Raw genomic sequence first — 21,189 nt, 5'->3', positions numbered from 1 at the left:
TATGTCATTCTAATGTACCTGCCACTAGTTATTAATGTATTACATAGTAGACATATTTCCCATGTCAGATTATGGGTGCCTCTAAGCATTTTTTATTTTTATGTATTCATTTAATATCTATGGCTTTATTTTGCATTTTACTAGTCTAGCAGATGTGAATATGGGTTAAATTAAAACCTTTTCTAAATTCAAGCAAGTCACTGTAAGAGGCTTGGTAGAGAGAGAGAGAGAGAGAGAGAGAGAGATGAAATTGTTTATTTTGAAGCTGGACAATATAAGCTACTGACTTAGCCCTCCAGATCAAGACAGCAGATTACTGGCCCAAGTATGGTGGCCTTTTGACTGCCTGCATGATCTGTGTTTATTTCCATATTTTCTGGAAACAAATTCTGGCCTTCAACCCTTTGTTACGTGTCTTCCTACTACAAACACTACCATAAAATACTAGTGGAACTTTACTAGTTGGAATAGTTAAATATTGACCAGGTGGCAAACCAATTTGAAGGAAATACTGGTAAATATTACAAGAAAACCTACTTTGGTTGTCCTTTCAGTGTTTCATTTTCTTCACGGTTTTGCTGTTTTGACTTTGTCTGTGCATCTTCATCTACAAAAAGTTGAAGACTTGAACTCACTTTCAGAAAACCAATAAAGGTATACACAGTGATTGCTAGTAAAGTCCTACTAATAATAATAAAGTCCAAAATGTATTAAAGGAAAACTATACCCCCAAACAATGTAGGTCTCTATATTTTATATATATATATATATATATATATATATATATATATATATATATATATATATATATATATATATATATATATATATATATATATATATATATATATATATATATATATATATAAGAAGAAAAAGAAGCCGCTCTCTCAGGACTTAGGTGCAAAAATAAAAAGTAATTTATTGAGTAGACGAACTGACGTTTCGGCTGAACACCTCAGCCTTTCTCAAAGTCAAAAACACATTGTGAATGCTAACATTAAATACAGTGACTGGCGGGAAAATACAAACAGAAACTGGGTGTGACGTCACAGTTTCACGTAGTCCAATACACATCAAGCGTGAAATACTCATTAGCATAATAAACAAATGCGTGTCTCATTGTTTATGTATAAACAAATGCTTTGTACATCCGCAATAAACATAACACCTAAAGAAAGAACCGATACCAGTGGACAGAAAGAGTGAAACTAAAAGTATCACGTATAAACAAACAATGTATCAGATATTGAGTTGAAAGGAAATTATCCAACATGTAACAAGTAGTGAGAGACAAAGTGACACAGGGGTGAGGTTACAGTTAACACGACCAGAGGGAAGCAGTATATGTAAGGAGCAGAGAGTATAAGTAGCCACAAGAGTATATATACCTGCTTGTTAAGGTAGCGGGAGCTGTTAGCTATGAGTGAGAGACAAAGTGACACAGGGGTGAGGTTACAGTTAGCACGGCAAGGGGGGAGCAGTATATGTAAAGAACAAAGAGTATAAGTGGCCGAAAGGGTATATATACCTGCTTGTTAAGGTAGTGGGAGCCGTTAGTAAAGAGGCAAAATGTCAGAGGCACCAATGGGACCACATAGTGCCCTGAACAAATGCTATCTTAGAGTGCAGCAGTCCTTGGGCCAACATTAGGTAGTAAATTGGGTTCAGGGTTACCACTCACTTTGCCAGTTGTAGGCATAATCATAGAAGGCTTGTCTTTCAAAGTAGAACCATCCCAGATAATAGGCTGCACTGTTGCATGATCCCAGGCAGTATGTGCATGCAATCAATTCAACAGGTCTTGCCTACAGGACAGGGTTTACACAGTTTAACGCTGTTTGTGTTGTGGGTATATGGCCCATAAATAAAGAGTTGGTACCCAAATTATGGCCGAACGGCCCGAGACAGGGACTGGTCAGCACAGGTGGTATTAGTACCCCCCATATGGAGGACATAAACCAACCAGGTTTATGTCCTCCATATGGGGGGTACTAATACCACCTGTGCTGACCAGTCCCTGTCTCGGGCCGTTCGGCCATAATTTGGGTACCAACTCTTTATTTATGGGCCATATACCCACAACACAAACAGCGTTAAACTGTGTAAACCCTGTCCTGTAGGCAAGACCTGTTGAATTGATTGCATGCACATACTGCCTGGGATCATGCAACAGTGCAGCCTATTATCTGGGATGGTTCTACTTTGAAAGACAAGCCTTCTATGATTATGCCTACAACTGGCAAAGTGAGTGGTAACCCTGAACCCAATTTACTACCTAATGTTGGCCCAAGGACTGCTGCACTCTAAGATAGCATTTGTTCAGGGCACTATGTGGTCCCATTGGTGCCTCTGACATTTTGCCTCTTTACTAACGGCTCCCACTACCTTAACAAGCAGGTATATATACCCTTTCGGCCACTTATACTCTTTGTTCTTTACATATACTGCTCCCCCCTTGCCGTGCTAACTGTAACCTCACCCCTGTGTCACTTTGTCTCTCACTCATAGCTAACAGCTCCCGCTACCTTAACAAGCAGGTATATATACTCTTGTGGCTACTTATACTCTCTGCTCCTTACATATACTGCTTCCCTCTGGTCGTGTTAACTGTAACCTCACCCCTGTGTCACTTTGTCTCTCACTACTTGTTACATGTTGGATAATTTCCTTTCAACTCAATATCTGATACATTGTTTGTTTATACGTGATACTTTTAGTTTCACTCTTTCTGTCCACTGGTATCGGTTCTTTCTTTAGGTGTTATGTTTATTGCGGATGTACAAAGCATTTGTTTATACATAAACAATGAGACACGCATTTGTTTATTATGCTAATGAGTATTTCACGCTTGATGTGTATTGGACTACGTGAAACTGTGACGTCACACCCAGTTTCTGTTTGTATTTTCCCGCCAGTCACTGTATTTAATGTTAGCATTCACAATGTGTTTTTGACTTTGAGAAAGGCTGAGGTGTTCAGCCGAAACGTCAGTTCGTCTACTCAATAAATTACTTTTTATTTTTGCACCTAAGTCCTGAGAGAGCGGCTTCTTTTTCTTCTTATCTCGGTTTCACTGTGAAGACTGCACCCAGGCGGATTTGAGATTTATACGTGAGTGCCAGTATTGCATTTTGACTTTATATATATATATACATATAGCATAAACAAGCTCATATGAAAAACCCTGCTTTGTCTAAATAAACCATTTAGTTACTTTTTTAAAATGTCAAGGAAAATCTGCCTTAGTAAAACATGCCCAAATGTGAAGCATTTTCTACAAACAATTAACACAGCAGTGTATACCTTTCAGACCCTGACTGGTAGTCTGTGGCAATTGCCAGAAGAGCTGCTGAAGGTTTCAAAGACAGTCACTATTTAGTGGGCTGGTTAGGTACTCTTTGGCCTCTGTGCACTTTAAATACTATTTTAAATCTCAGTTCAGAACTTTTAAAAGTAAACAAATGCACTTTTAAAGGGGAGTTTTCTTTGCCACTTAACTGCAATTAAGAAATGGGAGAGCACAAAACTTTGACAAAAGCCAGACCAGCCCTCTTGTATATACTGTATGTCCCAGAAAATAAGGCATATCTAAAAAAATGTTCATGATAATCTGTAAATGTACCATGGTTTGGCACATGCCTCTAACTGAGCAACAGCTGTTCTAAAACAAAGCAGCTAGAGGAATTATCTGACCTTATATATAAGTATACTGGTAATATTATTGTACAGCCTATATCCACTGTACAGCATTTTTTGCTATAGTTTAGTAGGTAAATAATAATAAGCTGCAGTCAGCTCTCATCATACTCAACCAGTTTGGCAGGTGACAGTAGGCAAGAAGCTAGCTAAGCATCATGGATGTTTTAACTTCAATAGCCATTGGCACTAAGGGATAATGTCAGACTGGGTATTTGACTGACACTGTTCTCCACTTAATGTCAAATTCCCCCCAAAGGTTCAGTTATAACAGTTTTTGGGTTTATCTGTGAAAGATAGCTTACCGCATGAATGAACTTCAACATTATCCAGAAGGTTTGCTGTGGAGGCAGCAGTTCCAAGGCTGAAATCTTATTAAGAAAATTAACTAAATTTGAAAAAAAAAACACACACAAGGACTGCATTTCATTTAAATCTGGTATTTACATATCCTGCATTTGAATATTTCAAACAGCTGCGATAGCTTAGATTAACATAATGAACTTTGCTGTTACCAGCAGAAAAACAGCTTTAGGGTTCATACAGAGGGATGTTTTGCCCTGCGCAGCCCCCAATTTGTGGGAAGGCCACAAAGGTCTGGGCCTAGGGTGGCAGGACTTTAGGGTACAGCACGCCACTCAGATGCATCTAAACTGGGTTTGAAGCAATGGGGATGTGCAGGAGACTTGATCGTTTTTAAGTCCCCTGTGCACTGACATCCAGTGCTCTGTACCTGACAAGGGAAATTGCCCAGAACTTGCCCTGCGTTCCCCTGTAGTGGAGTTGTCCTGGTTTCCACCACAAGGGAGAGCAGGACAAAACACATCTCATTTTTTATGTGCCTGTTCTTACACAGGCACATATAAGCACCTAACGCAAGTGAACACAACATGATGTGTTCCACCTGCGTTTTGTTGATTACATTGCAATAGGGGCAGTTTTTTATGTTACAGAGTATGCGATAAGGAAGAGGTGAGGGGGGTCAAGGCAGGCAGTTAAGGAGGCTTTTATTGCCAGGGGTGTAGTTCTCCCTTAAAATAAATAAATCTTGGCACTATATTCACTGAAGCACTGTTGTTGTGTCCCACATACATGTGTTATGATGTTCATCAGCTAGTTTGCCTGTAGCTAGTTTGTCCCTCTCTCTTCCCTGTAGTTTGGTTCCTCCCATTTAGTCTCCCCTCCCACAGTCAGTATTTTTCAGACAAGTATCTGTAAGCATATGCTGCATCCATCTTTCTGTATCTGGTAAAGTTACTTCGTTTTGACCTATGGATTTGTCACTGTAAGATCTGCACTGCAAGATTAAACTTCTTCAAGATCTTCACCTGTGTCTTCCATTGAGTCGCCTATCTGTGGATACTGCCCTTATGTAAGTTATTGCCATTCCACTGGGACTTGGGACAGTCTAGGGATCAGTAATTACATAGCCACAGCAGCTGAAACAGAATAACTGTTCAACACTTCACATAAACCACAGCATGTATATACTAAAAGGCTATGACACAGAAAGCACCATAATACAATATGTATACACAACCTTTTGGAAAACACCAACAACCATTATACAGTGCATTGAGATAAAGTAAATGGTCAATAATGTGCCTAGGTAACTTACAGATTTACTAATAACAAAACATAGTACAGGTATGGGATCCTGTATATGCATACCAAGAAAAACACTAAGGGGCACATTTACAAATCCACGAATCCGAATCCCGAAAATATGGAAAAACCGTTGCGTTTTTCCCATATTTTGCACAATTTTTTCATCGCCGTCACGGCTTTATCGTATTTTGCGTGAATTTTTTGTCGCCAGCGCGATTTTTTCATATTGAGCAATTGTAAACGGCGGAAAAACCAATCCGATTTTTTCACGGTGGCGACGAAAAAATTATGACGGCGACGAAAAAGTCGCGACAATTCGCGAAAAAGTTGTGACGGCGACGAAAAAGTCACGAAAAAAATCGCAAAATACCGATCATTACGGAAAAAACGCATTTGGACGCTTTTCGGACGTTCGTGGATTAGTAAATGTGCCCCTAAGGGTATTATGTAATAAAAGGCACTATGTTTGCCCAGGAGCAGTAACCTATAGCAACCAATCTGCGGGTAAAATTTACTAGTCACCTGTTTCAAATCAAACATCTCATTGGTTACTATGGGTTACTGCTACTGGGCAAACTTAGTGCATTTTATTACACATGATATGTTTTCACTTGATAAAGGCTCTAACAGTTTTCATACAATGTAAACCCAAGCAAATGTGTATCAGAATTACATTTCAGAACAGGGTCCTTTATTGTATTAGCTATGCATTAAATTTGACTGAGCCTATATAAAATTGGCATACCACTGTTAGTATTTTGATTGGTGTACATTTGCTCCACTTTGTTATGTCTCCATATGACAAAGAAAACAAATGATTGTGCAGGGGGATGTGGATTCCCAGTGATTTAGGAAAAGACAGTTAGTTATGTACCATATATGACAGCGGGTCTGTAAGTCCCTAGACACATCAGTGGCCATTTAAGTGTAATAGTTAATATAGGTTTTGTCTCATTACACAAAATGTTATATGCATAAAGCTTTGAATACGCCTAAAATTCATATTGCTTGAATAATGCCTTGCTTAGCCAATGGTGATAGTGTTATTTAAGGATACACCTGATGCTTCAGCAAATGTTTCCTTTTCGATTTCCTCATTTTTGTTTTCTCAGAAAAAGCTCGAGCGATTTCAAACAATTTCTTCCTTGTAGCTGAAAAAAAACCCCACAAAAATGAAATTTATTTTAGTTGAAGGGTAGTTTATAGAATAGTCTTCTATATTTTTCACTATGTTACAATTTTGCATGCATATTTTATGCACTAAGTATATCATTTCCAGCAAATGAAAGAAAATCAGCTCAATAAATCAGTAGGTTTACGGTTATAGATAAAAAGCTAATTCTCTAAAGCTGTTTAACATTTTTTTATGAAGTGTGCTGAATTAAAAAAAAATTATGATGTAACACAAAAAGTCCATGGACCCCTTGGGGAGGATGGGAGCTATAAAAATCCCTTAGAACGATGCATCTGGTCTGCAGGCTTCCAAATAGACAGCCTTGTTCTAATTATTTGCAGCCAGGGCTTTGGTACACTTGGTGATCTAACTGTCGCAAAGTGACATGGATCAGTAAAGTTTGTTCCATTAATAGAAAGCCTTAGGTATAGACCTATAATTTTCCACCAAAAGTAAGTTGGCATCTGTGGTGTTTTGACTACTGTAGTAGTGATCAACATTTTTGGTGTACTACAGGCTAAAAGGATTTAATATCACCTATGGTTTGCAGCATGGCCATAGTCTAGGTGTAAAACACCCCATGTACCATCAACTTAATAGAGTATCCATGCACTTATCCAATTAGTTTCCACCCACTGTGCACATGATTAGGTTATACTAGCAAGGAAAAGAATCCCATTATTGAGGCACTTTTATTAATGTTCTTAAAACCTATATTGGTCATAGTAGCAGAAAGCAAGTTTCATTCTCTCTTCCGAGAGTATTGAGGACAACAAGGAAACCCAATTACAAGCAACCACCATAGGCTGCTATTCTGTATACATGAATATATTCTCAGACAAAGGACAGAGTGGTTCTTGGTTGCCATATTTAACAAAACACTCTCAGCAGCTTTTTTGATTTCACATAGACATTGCACACTGTAAATCATGTACAGGTATGGGACCTGTCATCCTGAATGCTTGGGACCTGGGGTCTTCTGGACGAGGGATTTTTCTGGAATTTGAATTGCCATGCTCTAATTAACTAAAAAATCATTTAAACATTAATAAACATTATAGGATTGTTTTCGCCTCCAGTATGGATTGACGAGGCTAAGTTACAAAGTACTGTTTTATTATTACATAGGAAATAGGAATTTCTATGGGAGATGGCCTTCCTGTAAGTTGGAGCTTTCTGGATAACAGGTTTCCAAATTTCATACCTATAGTTGAATGGTATTAAGGAAAAACTGGAGGTAAGGTTTTTGGAGGTAAGTTGGAAGCACCAGCATAAGACATGTCAGCTACCTAAAACCTTAGATTACATCTGCACCATTCTCTAACAAAGATAAAGTTGGTAAGAAAGGCCCACAGTTGCAAATTCCTACGTTTTTTTCTTGGTGGATTACTAATTCTAACCCTCAAAGAACTTGCCTACAACCTTTAAGATACCTCAGCAATTTCTAAACTAGTACTACATTAAAAGCTCTGAAAGGAGAAAGGGCTCTGCCCGAAATATGTAGGGTGCTGACACTGCTAATAAAATTGCACTGCATTTGAAACGCTGCCTGGAGCTGTTTGATTCCTTCTCTGCATTTGATTTTTACTACATCAAAAGCCAATTTTTTAAAAGCTCACAGATCATCATGGCATTTGACAATGTGTTATTAGGAAAATGTGCATCAGTAAAAGTGAAGAAGCAAACCATTTGTGCTCTATAATAAAACAAATAATACAGATGTTTTATTTTCTAGGGAAAAAGTATATATATATATTCTGGTGTGTATCGCCTCTTTAAATCACAGGGGAACTATGAACAAGCCTAAGATGAGACAATGAATAGATTTAGATATCACAAGAAAAACAGAGGCATTGACTGATATTTATGAGTTCTGCCTCCAGAGTCTGACATTGGTCAATGGAATATGTTATAAGTTTACATTAGCAGCAACTGCAGTGAAAAGTAAGTGGAATGGCTGATGACAAAGTGGAAGATGAAAGTTGTGTGTCTTTTGGGCTTGATGACAGCTTATGGCTCTATTAAATTAGACCTTTCTGATAAAGCTTACTTAGTTTTTACCTTTCTTTCTCCTTTAAGACAGGGCTGTCCATCTGGAGGCCTGCAGGCCTAAGGTGGTCATCCAAAAGATTTAGACTACTCAGAGGCTCCATAGACTTTACTATATGATATCATAATTTTAATTAAATCCAGCCCTCCAACTTGCTTTATGAGATACAATTGCCCCACTAAATGTATGTTTGACTGCACTGATTTTACTGATTTATACTGCCCCTTACTGTAAGGTAATTTGTACAGCTATAAAAGTGACTGGATTAGTCTGAGACTATGATTTCATGTCTTAGACTTTTCCTAATGCACTAATATCCAAAAAGATTGTCTTTTAGGTCCCATATAATGCCAGGATCGGTAAGCTAAAGATTTCAAATGTTATATGGGACACATATTTTACAAATGTCAAACAAGTACCCATATAAGTTAAAGGACATGTAAACCCCCAACCAAAATGTAATAAGTATACAACCCCTATGAAATTTTTAAATAGATGCCACTTTGGTTGTTAAAAGTTTAATCAGGCTGTAACATCCCCTTTATCACTTAGGATTCCTTATCCTCATCTAACCTACTCAGATACTTCCCATGGGAATTTACTTTGTTGGCCATTGTACATGTTCAGTTCTTCCCTGCTCAAATTACTAAACACACCCTCCAGTCTAGCAGCCAATAAGGAGATGGTATTGCAGGTTCCAACAGCAACTCTGCTCTAGCTGTCTGTTTTCTCCTAACCTCCTCTGCTAAACTCAGCTTAAAGGGGACCTGTCACCCTAAGAAATAATTACAAATTGTTTTCTATTGTTTGTCAAGCAAAATAAACTTCAATTACACTATATAAATTATTTTAAACTTATTTCCTTCAGCACTGGAATTTACAATTGCAGAAAACAGGCAGGTGCCATTTTGTGGACACTGTTATTAAGGCAAGCTGTGCATCCTGCCAAAATCTTGTTTCTGTGCCAGTATGGGGGGACCTGATACCCATATTCTTGCACTGGTTACACAATTAGATGGTGAGAAGGGAGGGGGGATGTGAGGAGAGCAGCAACATCTAAGAATTTCTGAATTGAAAGTGAAAGTAACTGTATGCCCCACCCCTATGCCTTAGGCATAGAGGTCGGGTCAGGCAATATATGATTGACAGCTGGGACTTTTAAATGCTTATATAATGGGTATAGATGTGTTAATAAAAAAATGACTTTGGGTTACATGTTTGATTTGAAAAGGGCTTTTATTATACAGCTTTTTATGTCTAGGTAACAGGCCCACTTTAACTACTACAGTCCAAGCAGGACTTTTTTTTATCAAAGTAACTTCTGCTGGTGTAAGCCTGCATTCTTGATAGCATGAAGCACATGTAGCTGTTTGCAGATGTTATGATGATCAGATTTCACTGATGATGTGTCAGAGTGAAATGGGTGCCGGGTGAAAACTGCTATTTATTTTAGTAGAGCGTGATGGCGCTGGTGAACCAAGGGGACATACTCAGTGCAAATGATGCAGTTTGGTTGGGGGGGGATGTGCCTAACCTATATATAGTAGGAAAATGTTGGCTTTACATATTTTTTAAGAGTGATGCATATTCTTGCCATACCAATACTTAAAAAATTAAAGTAGCTTTTTTCAAAAGTATAGAAATGTGCCTACACACAATCTGTCTCTGTATTTTGGTTACAGATCCCCTTATATTGGCTAAAATAAATTGTCCTTGAATCAAGGTCAATAAAGGAAGATAAATATAACCCAGTACTGGTTTCAGAATTACTCCCTAAAATATCTAGGCCAAAACAAAGCCACAGAACATTCAGAATCCGAGTGAAAAATCTGCTCTGGATGCTTTGCCTTCTATTTCCCTACACAGACAGCGGGCACTATAGTTATAATAAGCTTATTCATGATGGAAACTCTAAACATTAAATTAGAACTCCTCAAGCATTATGCGTCACATACCAATATCTTTGGGCCTCTCGGCTGTCACAGGGCAATTGCAGATATTAAGGAAACTCTGCAGAGCAGTGATGTTAACTATATTGAGAGGTGTGCCATATTCTCAAACTACAAATAATAATATGGCTTAATTTAGAAATAATGCATCTGTTTAGCTTTAACTGACTCTTGTTAGGTTCAAATATATAAAAAGAACATAATTACTGCAAACCTACCAGAGTAATTTCAGATATGTCTATAAAGATTCTCATTCATCCAAGTCATGATATACAGTATTTAGTAGAATTAAGTCTAAAACATTTTAGAGAACAAACATCGCATTCCTGTGTTTTTTAAACCCAGCAACACCCTGAGACAAAAGCTGGTGCACCCTAAAGACCTACACCCAAGCACATGAAAAGTAATGTGGTCTATGCTGTCCAGTGTAGTGAAGAGTGCTCTGACTTTTACAAAGAGGTTTTTTTTCTCCCCAATGTATGAGAATGGCCCAACATAGGAGGGCTAACTCCTCAGGACAAGACTCATCAGTCTATCTACACCTCAAAGAAAAAGGACACTCTTTTGAGGACAGTAACGTGCTTATTTTGGACTGAGAGGACAGATGGTTTGAAAGAGTTGTAAAAGAGGCCCTTTATGCCAGCCTGGAAAGACCATCCCTGAACAGAGGAGGGGCCTGCGACAACATACAATGCTGCTGTCAGTTTCAGCCTGTGACTGTACTACCCTCAAGGGTTTAAATGCCAGGGAATTCCCTACCAGTCATTTGAACTGAAGAAGCCACTCGGATGAGTGGTGAAACGTTTTCAAGAAAAAACTCAGAAAAGTGTGGTTGTGCTAGACTTAATTCTACTAGATACTGTATAATTTCAAATACTTTACCAACAATGCAAATATTACATTTAAAGCAAGACTGCCCTCTTCTGGTTGAATTTAAAAGAAAACAATAAAAACAACTTAGGAGTTCACAGGTGAGGGTTTTAACCAGGGCTGTGGAGTCGGTAGATAAATTCTCCGACTCCTCAGTTTCTGATACTTCCGACTCCAACTCCACGACTCCGACTCCTCTGTTTTCAATATGCTAATGTATTTTATACATTCATACAGTCAATGAAAAGCATGCTTCATGGTCACTCAACGTGTTCGTTTATGCACTGTGTGCATTGGGCTTTATTCTTATAGCAGAGAAGTAATTAATTATGACTGTTTGTGAATTGGGACATTTAAACTGGTTTTAACTCAACCAATCCATCTGAGCTACATCTATGTCCCAAGTGTGCAAGATCTTGTTCCCTTGACATCACAATAGGGATGCACTGAACCCAGTTCACTTCTCTGAGACTACTTATGTCATAAGTTTTTTCAAATATTTTTACAAACTGTGCTTAATTCATATACATTAAATTCTATATAAAGCACTACTTAGCTGCTACTGTCTCTTAGAAGACTGTGATCTACTAGCCACCTTAACATCAAGATGCACAAATAGATCCCTTAGTACATGAAGCAAAATATTTTAACTGCAGTACATATAGCTCTATCTGTCTGTAACAACAAGTGTTGGGTTGCACAGGGTTGCTATCTGCTGATTGGCGAGATTAGTTGCCTGCGATAGATACATGGTAGGTTTATGTATTATGGTCCTGTATATTGTTATTTGTCCCTATCTGTTTGGCAAGTAAGAAGCACACCTTTATTGATAAGTTTGAAGTCCAAGAACTGCAACTGGACTGAATCCAAGGAGTTCAGGACAAGGTTACAAAGAAGTGCTGAGCGATTACTGCAAGAAACATTTGAATGCCAAGAAATAGTTGAGGTTGAGCCCCAGAATTGACAGCAGTGGACACTGTGAAGGGTAAGCAAGGATTTGGGACAAGCAGCAGAGAATCAATGCCAAAGCAATTGCTGCCAAAAGCATACATATTCCAGAGACACCTTGCTGTAGGGCAGACATAGCGAAGTCTATAACATAATGGTTTAAACAAAACAGAATTGTGTAAGAAGCACTAATTAGTATCCTATTTTTCAACTTATTGCACATGATTATACCTCATTCACATCAACGCTTGTCCCAGTGGAGGATATAATCTAGGTTCCTTTCCCATTCACACGCACTATGGCCAGTTTTATCAGAAGCCAATTAATCTGCCTGAGGCATTGTTTTTGTAGAATGACAGTTCGAGTGTATCAAGGAGAGATGGCATCTCTGCAATATACGCATGAGATCAGGGCAGGGAACAGAAGACAAATACCAGTGACAAGTAAAAGGTCAGAAGCCAAAAGCGCACAGAGAAGAACAAATCTGAACTAAGCACAGGACATACAGTTTGGATGGAAAAATGGCAGAGTCAGTAGCATATTTTCAGAACAGATCTAGGGCAAGATAAAACGGCAGTGACAAGATCAGAAAATAGCACACTGAGAATTAGAGCAGGAGGTACAAAGGCAGAAAGTTAATCAAAGAAGAGGGAAAAAAAACAAAAAATAAATCAGTGACCAGGAATTAAATTTTTAACACACTTTACATACTATAACAGTCATAGCCAATATAACAGGGCTTAGCTATTTAACAAGTATACCATACAGATGAGGGTCACTGACCCCGGAAGCCAAAAGACCATTGCTTTGTGAGGATACAATTTTATATTTAGCGTTACTTTTCTATTACTTATCTTTTTATTCAAGTCATCGCCTATTAATATTCCAGTCTCTCATTCAAAGCAAAACCTGGCGGCTAAGGTGAATTGGGCCCTAGCAACCGAATAGCTGCTGAAATTCTAAACTGGAGAGCTGCTACATAAAAACCTAAATAATTTAAAAAAACGCAAACAACAAATGAAGACCAGCTTATGTCTCAGAATAGCACTCTCTACATTATACTAAAAGTTAAGTTGAAGGTGAACAACCCCTTTAATCTGAAGGTGAATCACCCCTTTAAGCTAACATACAGATAGCAGCTGAGAGATTTTTGCAGAATCAGACTGGCCTGCTGAATGGTTTTGGTCTTGGAGATGTCTCTCCTATAAAATCTACAGTGAGGGAGGATCAGTCTGGGAGAATAATGCTTTGACAATAAGAAAAACATTTTCCCAAGAAATACAACCATGCAGGAAGGTGCTAGCCGAGGAAAAATGTGACCAAGGAAAATAGTCAGGGCCACCATATAGGTGAGGTTTACCTTGACATGGTAAGAAAATGTATGAACTTGCTCAGAATAAATTACTAATAGAAATCTTTCAAACACTAATATTTAAAGGCAGTATGTAAAAAGATTAAAACATATTCTGATATATATATATATACAGCAAATTCCAAACTGGTGTCTATCCAGACCTGATTTTCTGCAGAGAATATACCTTTAATGGCTCTTCTATTCACCATTATTATAAAAAAAAATCATTTTTTACTTTAATATCTAGTTATCACTTAGCAACTTACAATGGGCAAAAAATAGCTCCATATCTAATTCATTCTGCATATATTAGCCAAGACGTTCATTCCAGAGCATTAGGCTAAATCAAGACTGCCATCTACTGGAGTACTTTCAAAAGCAATATTTGTTTCAGTCTAGGAAAACACATCCTATTATCAGCAAGAACTCAGCAAAAAATGTTAAGTCAAAATAGTTTTCTTGAAGCTTTGATAAAATATGGTTATGTGTTCAAACAGAACGTAGCCCTATAACCAACAAGATTCTAATGTGCAATGCACACTGTAAAGAACAGCCAAACACACTTTACACTGCAGCAGAGCCCCATCTTCCGGTTGCACCACTGAAACCTACAGTATATTCCTTGGACTATGCATTAAAAGGAAATGTCTTTAAAATAGAGTTTAATTCACTGTCCTGTTACTAATGTGCAGGGAATCATAGGAACAGGTTCTGCTAAACAGAAAGCTTACATACCTGCATGTTATAAAACACTGCTTCAATGATTTGAAAAATTGGTTTTATCTACCAATAAACCAATTGATCCCCCAATAGTGGGATCTGAGAAACTCAGGTGAGGGGGTATCTTTATTTTGCAATAAGTGTTGCAATAAAGTGCTTTAAATCTTTCAGAAGGTGCAAACCTAATACCACTCATAGGAATGCAGTGAAGTCAGCAGTGTCTGTATGTTCATGGTATGCTATAAGTGAGTTAAATGGGATTAAAACACAAAAGATTAAGTAATGTAAACTTATTCAGGGTGCTTCTCTGAGCACTTTTTCAATTTACATTCATCTTCTATATTTAGTGTTTTCTGAGATATTATTATTTTTAGACTGCTAATACCAGGCTTTTGGCTCAACTGAGTGTCAGCAACCCAAGGGTTACCTGAACAATTGAAGTCTATAGACTGTGCATAGACAGGGTTTCTTTAATGCCTCTTTAAGCTGGCCATACAATGACAGATACAATGATAGATTCTCTCTTTTGGAGAGCAGATCTTTGCCTGGGTATCCGCAAAACACCGACACCGGTATTCCAGGGAGTAAATTCCAGGTGTGCCCACCACACTCTAATGTGCAGCAGAAATTGCCTGGCTAAAGGTGACCATTAACCCTTCACCACAAAGTGATAGAAGAACTTTTTAATAAAATATTTTGGCTGCTCTGTCACAGCAATTTTTTTTTCATGTAATGTCAAAACATGATCACTGATTTTAGGTGCACAGTCAGAAAATAGAGGTGCCAGAATGAGAGGATGATTCCAGGATTAAGGATAAGCTGTGTGAATAAGCTGCTGAGTGATTAAACAGTGTACTCTTTCAGAGATCCAACTGCACTGATCCAGTTGTCTTTGGCTGCCAAGATTGACCTGTGAGCCATGCATGGGCCATACAGGTCACTGACCAATGAGGCCTTTCCAATTACAAATAACAGATTGTATTATGAGATGATAAAGATGACTAGGATACTTACACTTGCCCATGTGTTTCAATTTATCTCTAAATAAGGCATCTTCAGATACAGTACTGTTAGAGTCACAACTTCCAGAAATGGCTTGGAAGTCATCTGTAGAAAAATAACAGAATGTTTAAGCATAGGCTTGTCAGTCAGTTTGTTAGGCTAGGCCATATAGAGGCCCTAACAGCAACATTTAATACCCTGTTTATAATAATATTACTCAAACTGTAGCTGAAAGGTTAAGGTTGAGTATACTTTATTCAAGCATTGCTACGTAATTGTTTGTCAAAAAAGATAATATGAGATCCATTTATCAAGCCTGCTTCATCCGACCCTCAACTTGGAAAAATCTATGGTGTTTGTTGTTTTTTTATTGAAACAAGACAAACAAGAAGACTGAAGCTACTCTGTGGTTGGTCCTTGCGAGATAGCTAATTACATTAAAAGTGCACAATCCTTCTCCAGTCTCCCTTTGCTGTGACTGTCTTGTAAGCACAAGCCCATTATGTGGGAAGATTATCCTGCATGATCTATTTTGAAAGGAGTAAAAGTTGCTTCAGTTTCCCTGCTTGTTCTGTTTAGCTCAAGAAAAAAAAAACATTTTTTTTATGATTAAAACAATAGGCAGAATGTACATTGAGCACAAGCCCTATTTTTTAACTTCCATTAAACAAGTGGTTATACTGCCCTTTTAAATGTCTACAAGAAAGAACTTTATACATAAATTTCGAAAGGTTGGACTTTGGAAACTCTGCAAATTACTCTATGAACGTCACTGCAATAAAAATAGTAACTAAATGAAAGATCTTACTTGGTTTCACAGTATAACAAAGTTAAAGTAATTAGTGAATAAAATGTAAGAACTGTTTTTTTTATTCTCCTAGCACAATGTAGCTCTTAAACTCATCCGAAAGTCAGGAGTAAAAGAGAATGTGTTTTTAATAATGGTTTTAATCCCAAAATAAGTCATCTTCTGTTTTTCTATTATTAAATCTAAGCATGTCCCTGGTGAGGTCACAGCACTTTATTCGCATATAATTATCTGTTATCCCAGATGTATATAATGGTTTATTTATTTTTATTATCTTTGTGTAAATTTGTTTATTATTTTGTGTTCAACAACACCTGGGAGCCAGTGGGAAGGAGTGGGGCAGCAAAAAATGGGACTGAGGACCAGTCAGGTGTGGCGTGTGGTTTGGCGCTGGGATGAGTAATATTTAAGGAAATGGGTGCATAGGAACTTTCTCTGTCCTACCTGGGGTGGCACTGGAGCAGCACTTGGTCAGATAAAGTCCACCCTCCCTTGCTTGGTAAGAAAGGCAATAGAAATGGGGGCTCACAGTGGAGGTCAGAGTTGTATGGGTGAGTATCATATTTCACTATAATCAATAAACAAAAAAGGGGGTTGTCGGTAATATGCTACAATGGGTTAGTAGATGGAGTATTCACAGTGATATGAGCTGGTTATTACTATATGGTAAAAATGTTGCAGCAATGGCAGTGGTCCTGGTCACCAATGCAATGGTGATTGAAATTATTATGGGTTTGGTTTGACTGTAAAGGCAGCATATACCCCCTTAAAGGCAAGGTGAATATAATTAAATTGTGTATTGCGGCTGATGGTCAATAAAAGATATGTGGGTATAACTGTATTAAATCAGTGCACATAATGGTAATCCCAGGAATACTTGAACAGTGGCATTAGGCTAAGGTTTTACTCCATGTTTTGTCATGTTATCGTGTTATCCATAATTTCAGAGATGTCTGTTCTAAATGTATAGCAGTATAATATTATAGATCTTATTAGTTGTTAAAAAACCTACTTTAGTCATTACTGGCTTTACTGAAGAAGGGGGATTGTTTACGTTGCAGTAACAGAAGACAAGTTTAGGGGAATGTGTTATCAACATTGAACTGGTAAGTGCAATTAGGAATATTTCTGTGACGCTGTTTTTATTGTAGTTTTAAAGCTTTAACCTAGCCACCCTAGAAACAGTCCATCATTAATAGAATTGCAAAGATTTAAAATCACTGCAGAAGATTTATAAAGAACATAAATACATATAAAACAAAAATATGGTTCATAAAATTGGTGTATCATTGCAGAGACTGCATGGTCTCAAAGGCACTCAGATCCCTTGGACTCTTACGACAGCTTATGCACATACAGTCATTTGATAAAAAGGAAGATATTGAATACATGCGCACACATATATACATTGAATATATGTATATTTATATACAGTACATACACATTGTGATCTTACCAGATATTGAAGGGCAAAAGCTGAAATCATTATTGACTTGACTGTTGTTAGACTTGGATCTTTTTGACTCATATTTCAAACGGTCTTCAAAAAAAATAAAAAAAGGATATTAGCCATTATAATGCACATAAAAGTTTTGATAATAATATCATAACCAAGTTTAAAAATGGTCCGTGCACACAGATCAGTTTTGAGTTTTTTGTCATCAATGGCAATTAACAGCTCAAGAGATGAGTAGAACTTGTAGACAAAGCCTAAATTTCCACCCCCAGTAACTTTTAAAACAGTGATCCCCAACCAGTGGCTCGTGGGAAACATGTTGCTCCCAACTTGCTTTGATGTTGCTCCCAGTGGTCTCAAAGTAGGCACCCATTTTTAAATATCTGGCTTGGAAGCAAGTATAGGAAGCACCGAGGCATAATTTACTTCAATCAGAGCCTCCTGCAGGTTAGCGATCACAAATGGGGCTATTAAATAGCCAATCACAGTCCTTATTTGGCATCCACAAAGAATGTGCTTGTGTGGTTCACACTTTTTACATCTGAGTGCGGCTCACAAATAAAAAAGATGATGTCCCTTGTCTAAGACAATAGCCTATTAGCCTGGTACAACTGCTTGCAGGCAATTGTGGTGGAATTAAATGGGGCATTTCAGATATTTTGTTCACACTTCCCAAGCTGCTAACCTTCATAGGAGAGTAACTCTCCCAGGAGAGTAACTAAGGGGGCCTGCCCCCCCCCCCCCACACAAATAAATTCTGTGAACCCTGCACATAATTGTGGGTGACCCACGACAGAAACAAATCTGTTGTCACATGCAATCAATTCTTTTGCATTCTGGTTAATTCTTTACACTAAAAACTATTTATGCCAGGGGAGAAAATGCAAATCCATTAACTTCTGCCTCCAAATCACTGTGCTTTGACAGACTCAGTATCAGCCTGTTAATGCATAGACAGGGTGGATTTTGGTGTGAAAATGAGCTGTGTAAAAAAATATATAATGAATCATATAATTATAATGAAGAAATTTTACTTTTAAGACTAATATCGCATTTCTCCACCAGTGTAAGCATTCTGCCATTAGCCTTGTGTTTTAGCAGTGCTGTCAGGCGTGGCTTCCACCTGTCAGTGCTCACATGAGGTGGATTTCAGCATGAAAATGCACAACTGTTCATTTGTGGGATATAGATAGGTCAACATAGGTTTGTGGGTGCTGGGTTTACTTGAAAGGGATGAACTTGAAGGACTCTGGTCTTTTTTCAACCCTATGTAACTATGTAACTTGCATTTTCTCCACTGCTTATGACCACACAACACAGAAAGCCCTAATATAAATATCACTGTATTTGTTAATTCAAAAAGTATCAACAAACACCACTATTATATCCTGAAATCCAGCTGCAAAACAGTTGTTCTCTTTCTATACCATTTGAAATTTTGGTAAGGGATGAGGGACTAAAACTTTGATGTTACGAATTGTGACAACTTCTCCAAAGTTTACAGATAGCATGCAGGATTTACATAACACACAATACATTGCACTGGGATGTTCCTTTCTTTATTGACATCACATGTGCAGGGAATTGTGGCATTTGTAGGATGCAGGCTGAGGACAGTCGAATTACATTTGATTTGAGTCTCAAAGTAGTCAGCCAAATCAGCAGGAGAACAGGGGTTAGGCTCAGGTAACTGTTCCACACCATATTATTGCATTAAAAATATCATAAAAAGCCTGCATTTTTTTAATTGAAGTATATCGCAAAGTTGCTTGAAATTATGTTTACTTTTCAAAAAAGTAAAACATTTTGTGTTTGGGTGGAGTTCCCTATCACTGTAGGCGAAAATGATACACATGACATTAGACTTATATTCCAATTTTGTATGATTGTGGGGTAATAGCCATAAATAATGGCCTAAGCAGTAGTAACAAAAATAACAATTATATTTGCACTGTTAGCATATTATGGGGCATATTTATCAGTGTGAAAATATGAGCTTGCCTCTTTTGGCCAGTGAATTTCTTCAACTTACTATTTATTTGTAAGGTAGATGGCGGGAAGCCCTATTTTTACTATATGAGAATTGCTTATTGAGCTTGAAATAACGACATGCAAGCATGAACCAACTGAAACATCTCCAAAGCCAATTTTTTTTACTTTAATTTACTTTTATTATCTGTTTGCTAGACGGTTCTGCAGCAGTGATTTGTAAAAGTCATCAGTGGCAAATCAAGTTACCATGTATACTAAGGGGCTGATTTACTAACCCACGAATCCGACCCGAATTGGAAAAGTTCCGACTTGAAAACGAACATTTTGCGACTTTTTCGTATGTTTTGCGATTTTTTCGGCGTCTTTACGAATTTTTCGTTACCAATACGATTTTTGCGTAAAAACGCGAGTTTTTCGTAGCCTTTACGAAAGTTGCGTAAAATCTTGCGCTTTTTCCGTAGCGTTAAAACTTACGTGAAAAGTTGCGCCTTTTTCGTAGCGTTAAAACTTAAAAGGTGCGAAGTTTCGCGTAAGTTTTAACGCTACGAAAAAAGCGCAACTTTTTGCGCAAGTTTTAACGCTATGAAAAATCGCAAGATTTTACGCAACTTTCGTAATGGCTACGAAAAACTCGCGTTTTTACGCAAAAATCGTATCGGTAACGAAAAATTCGTAAAGACGCCGAAAAAATCGCAAAAAATATGAAAAAATCGCAAAATACCGATCTTTACGAAAAAAACGCAATCGGACTCATTTTGACCCGTTCGTGGGTTAGTAAATGTGCCCCAAAGGGTGCCATGTGTACATCAAACAATATATTGTAATGCTTCAAAGAGTAGCAGTAGCAAGAGAGAAAATAAATGTTGCACCTTACTTTTATATGCATGGATTTTTGTAGATGAAAGACAGGTAATTTGATCTTTGTCCTCAATATGTCTTTGCAAGACCTAAGCTTCCTACCTCTTTCAAGTGCAAGAAGAAATTCTCTGTTTCGTTGAAGCTCCCGCATAAATTCTTCATTCTGTAGGAAAAGGGCAATTCGCTCATCTTCCAGGTACTGCTTTAATTTCCTTTCCTGGTCCATGGATTGATGTTCCTTTTTGGTATCCTCACAGTGAACATTAGAAGGACCACTTTGGGAACTCTAAAAAGATGTTACCAGAGAGCTGAAATACATTGTTATGGAAAAGTATCCAACAGTGCCATATTTATTATATTTGATTAGCTTCTATGAGAAATGGAAAAATTAAGGAGATCAAGAGCAGCAGAACTAAAATACTTGCTGAAATGTACATAATACTTAAACATATTACATATTTTCACTCACATCATCAGTATGCATATGTCCAGCTTTAATCATATTTCCCAACGAAACAGCAATGTATTTGCAATTGAGTGTAAAAATTAAACTGGATAAAATAGATAGCCTGTGCAAAATAAAAAATATTTGTAATATAGTTAGGCAAAAATGTAATCTATAAAGGCTGGATTGAACGGATGTCTAACATAATAGTCTACTACTTCCTCCTTTACAGCTCTTTAAACTGTTAGCAGTCAGT

General features: G+C 37.6%; 1 protein-coding gene across 2 annotated transcripts in view; it reads right to left on the bottom strand.

Annotated features, from left to right (window-relative positions):
- cuedc1 (CUE domain containing 1) overlaps positions 1-21,189 on the bottom strand; it is a 74,740-nt gene that overhangs the window by 3,282 nt on the left and 50,269 nt on the right. For both annotated transcript variants that reach the window (XM_018091242.2, NM_001016217.2), the window contains 6 exon segments: positions 20,591-20,774; positions 17,639-17,722; positions 15,387-15,479; positions 6,365-6,458; positions 4,005-4,063; positions 538-607 (listed from right to left, as the gene is read on the bottom strand). In XM_018091242.2, coding sequence (XP_017946731.1) covers positions 538-607; positions 4,005-4,063; positions 6,365-6,458; positions 15,387-15,479; positions 17,639-17,722; positions 20,591-20,774 — 584 coding nt within the window.

Source organism: Xenopus tropicalis, chromosome 2, assembly GCF_000004195.4.
Source record: "Xenopus tropicalis strain Nigerian chromosome 2, UCB_Xtro_10.0, whole genome shotgun sequence".
NCBI classification, from domain to species: domain Eukaryota; kingdom Metazoa; phylum Chordata; class Amphibia; order Anura; family Pipidae; genus Xenopus; species Xenopus tropicalis.
This window is presented reverse-complemented; position numbering and strand designations above follow the sequence as displayed.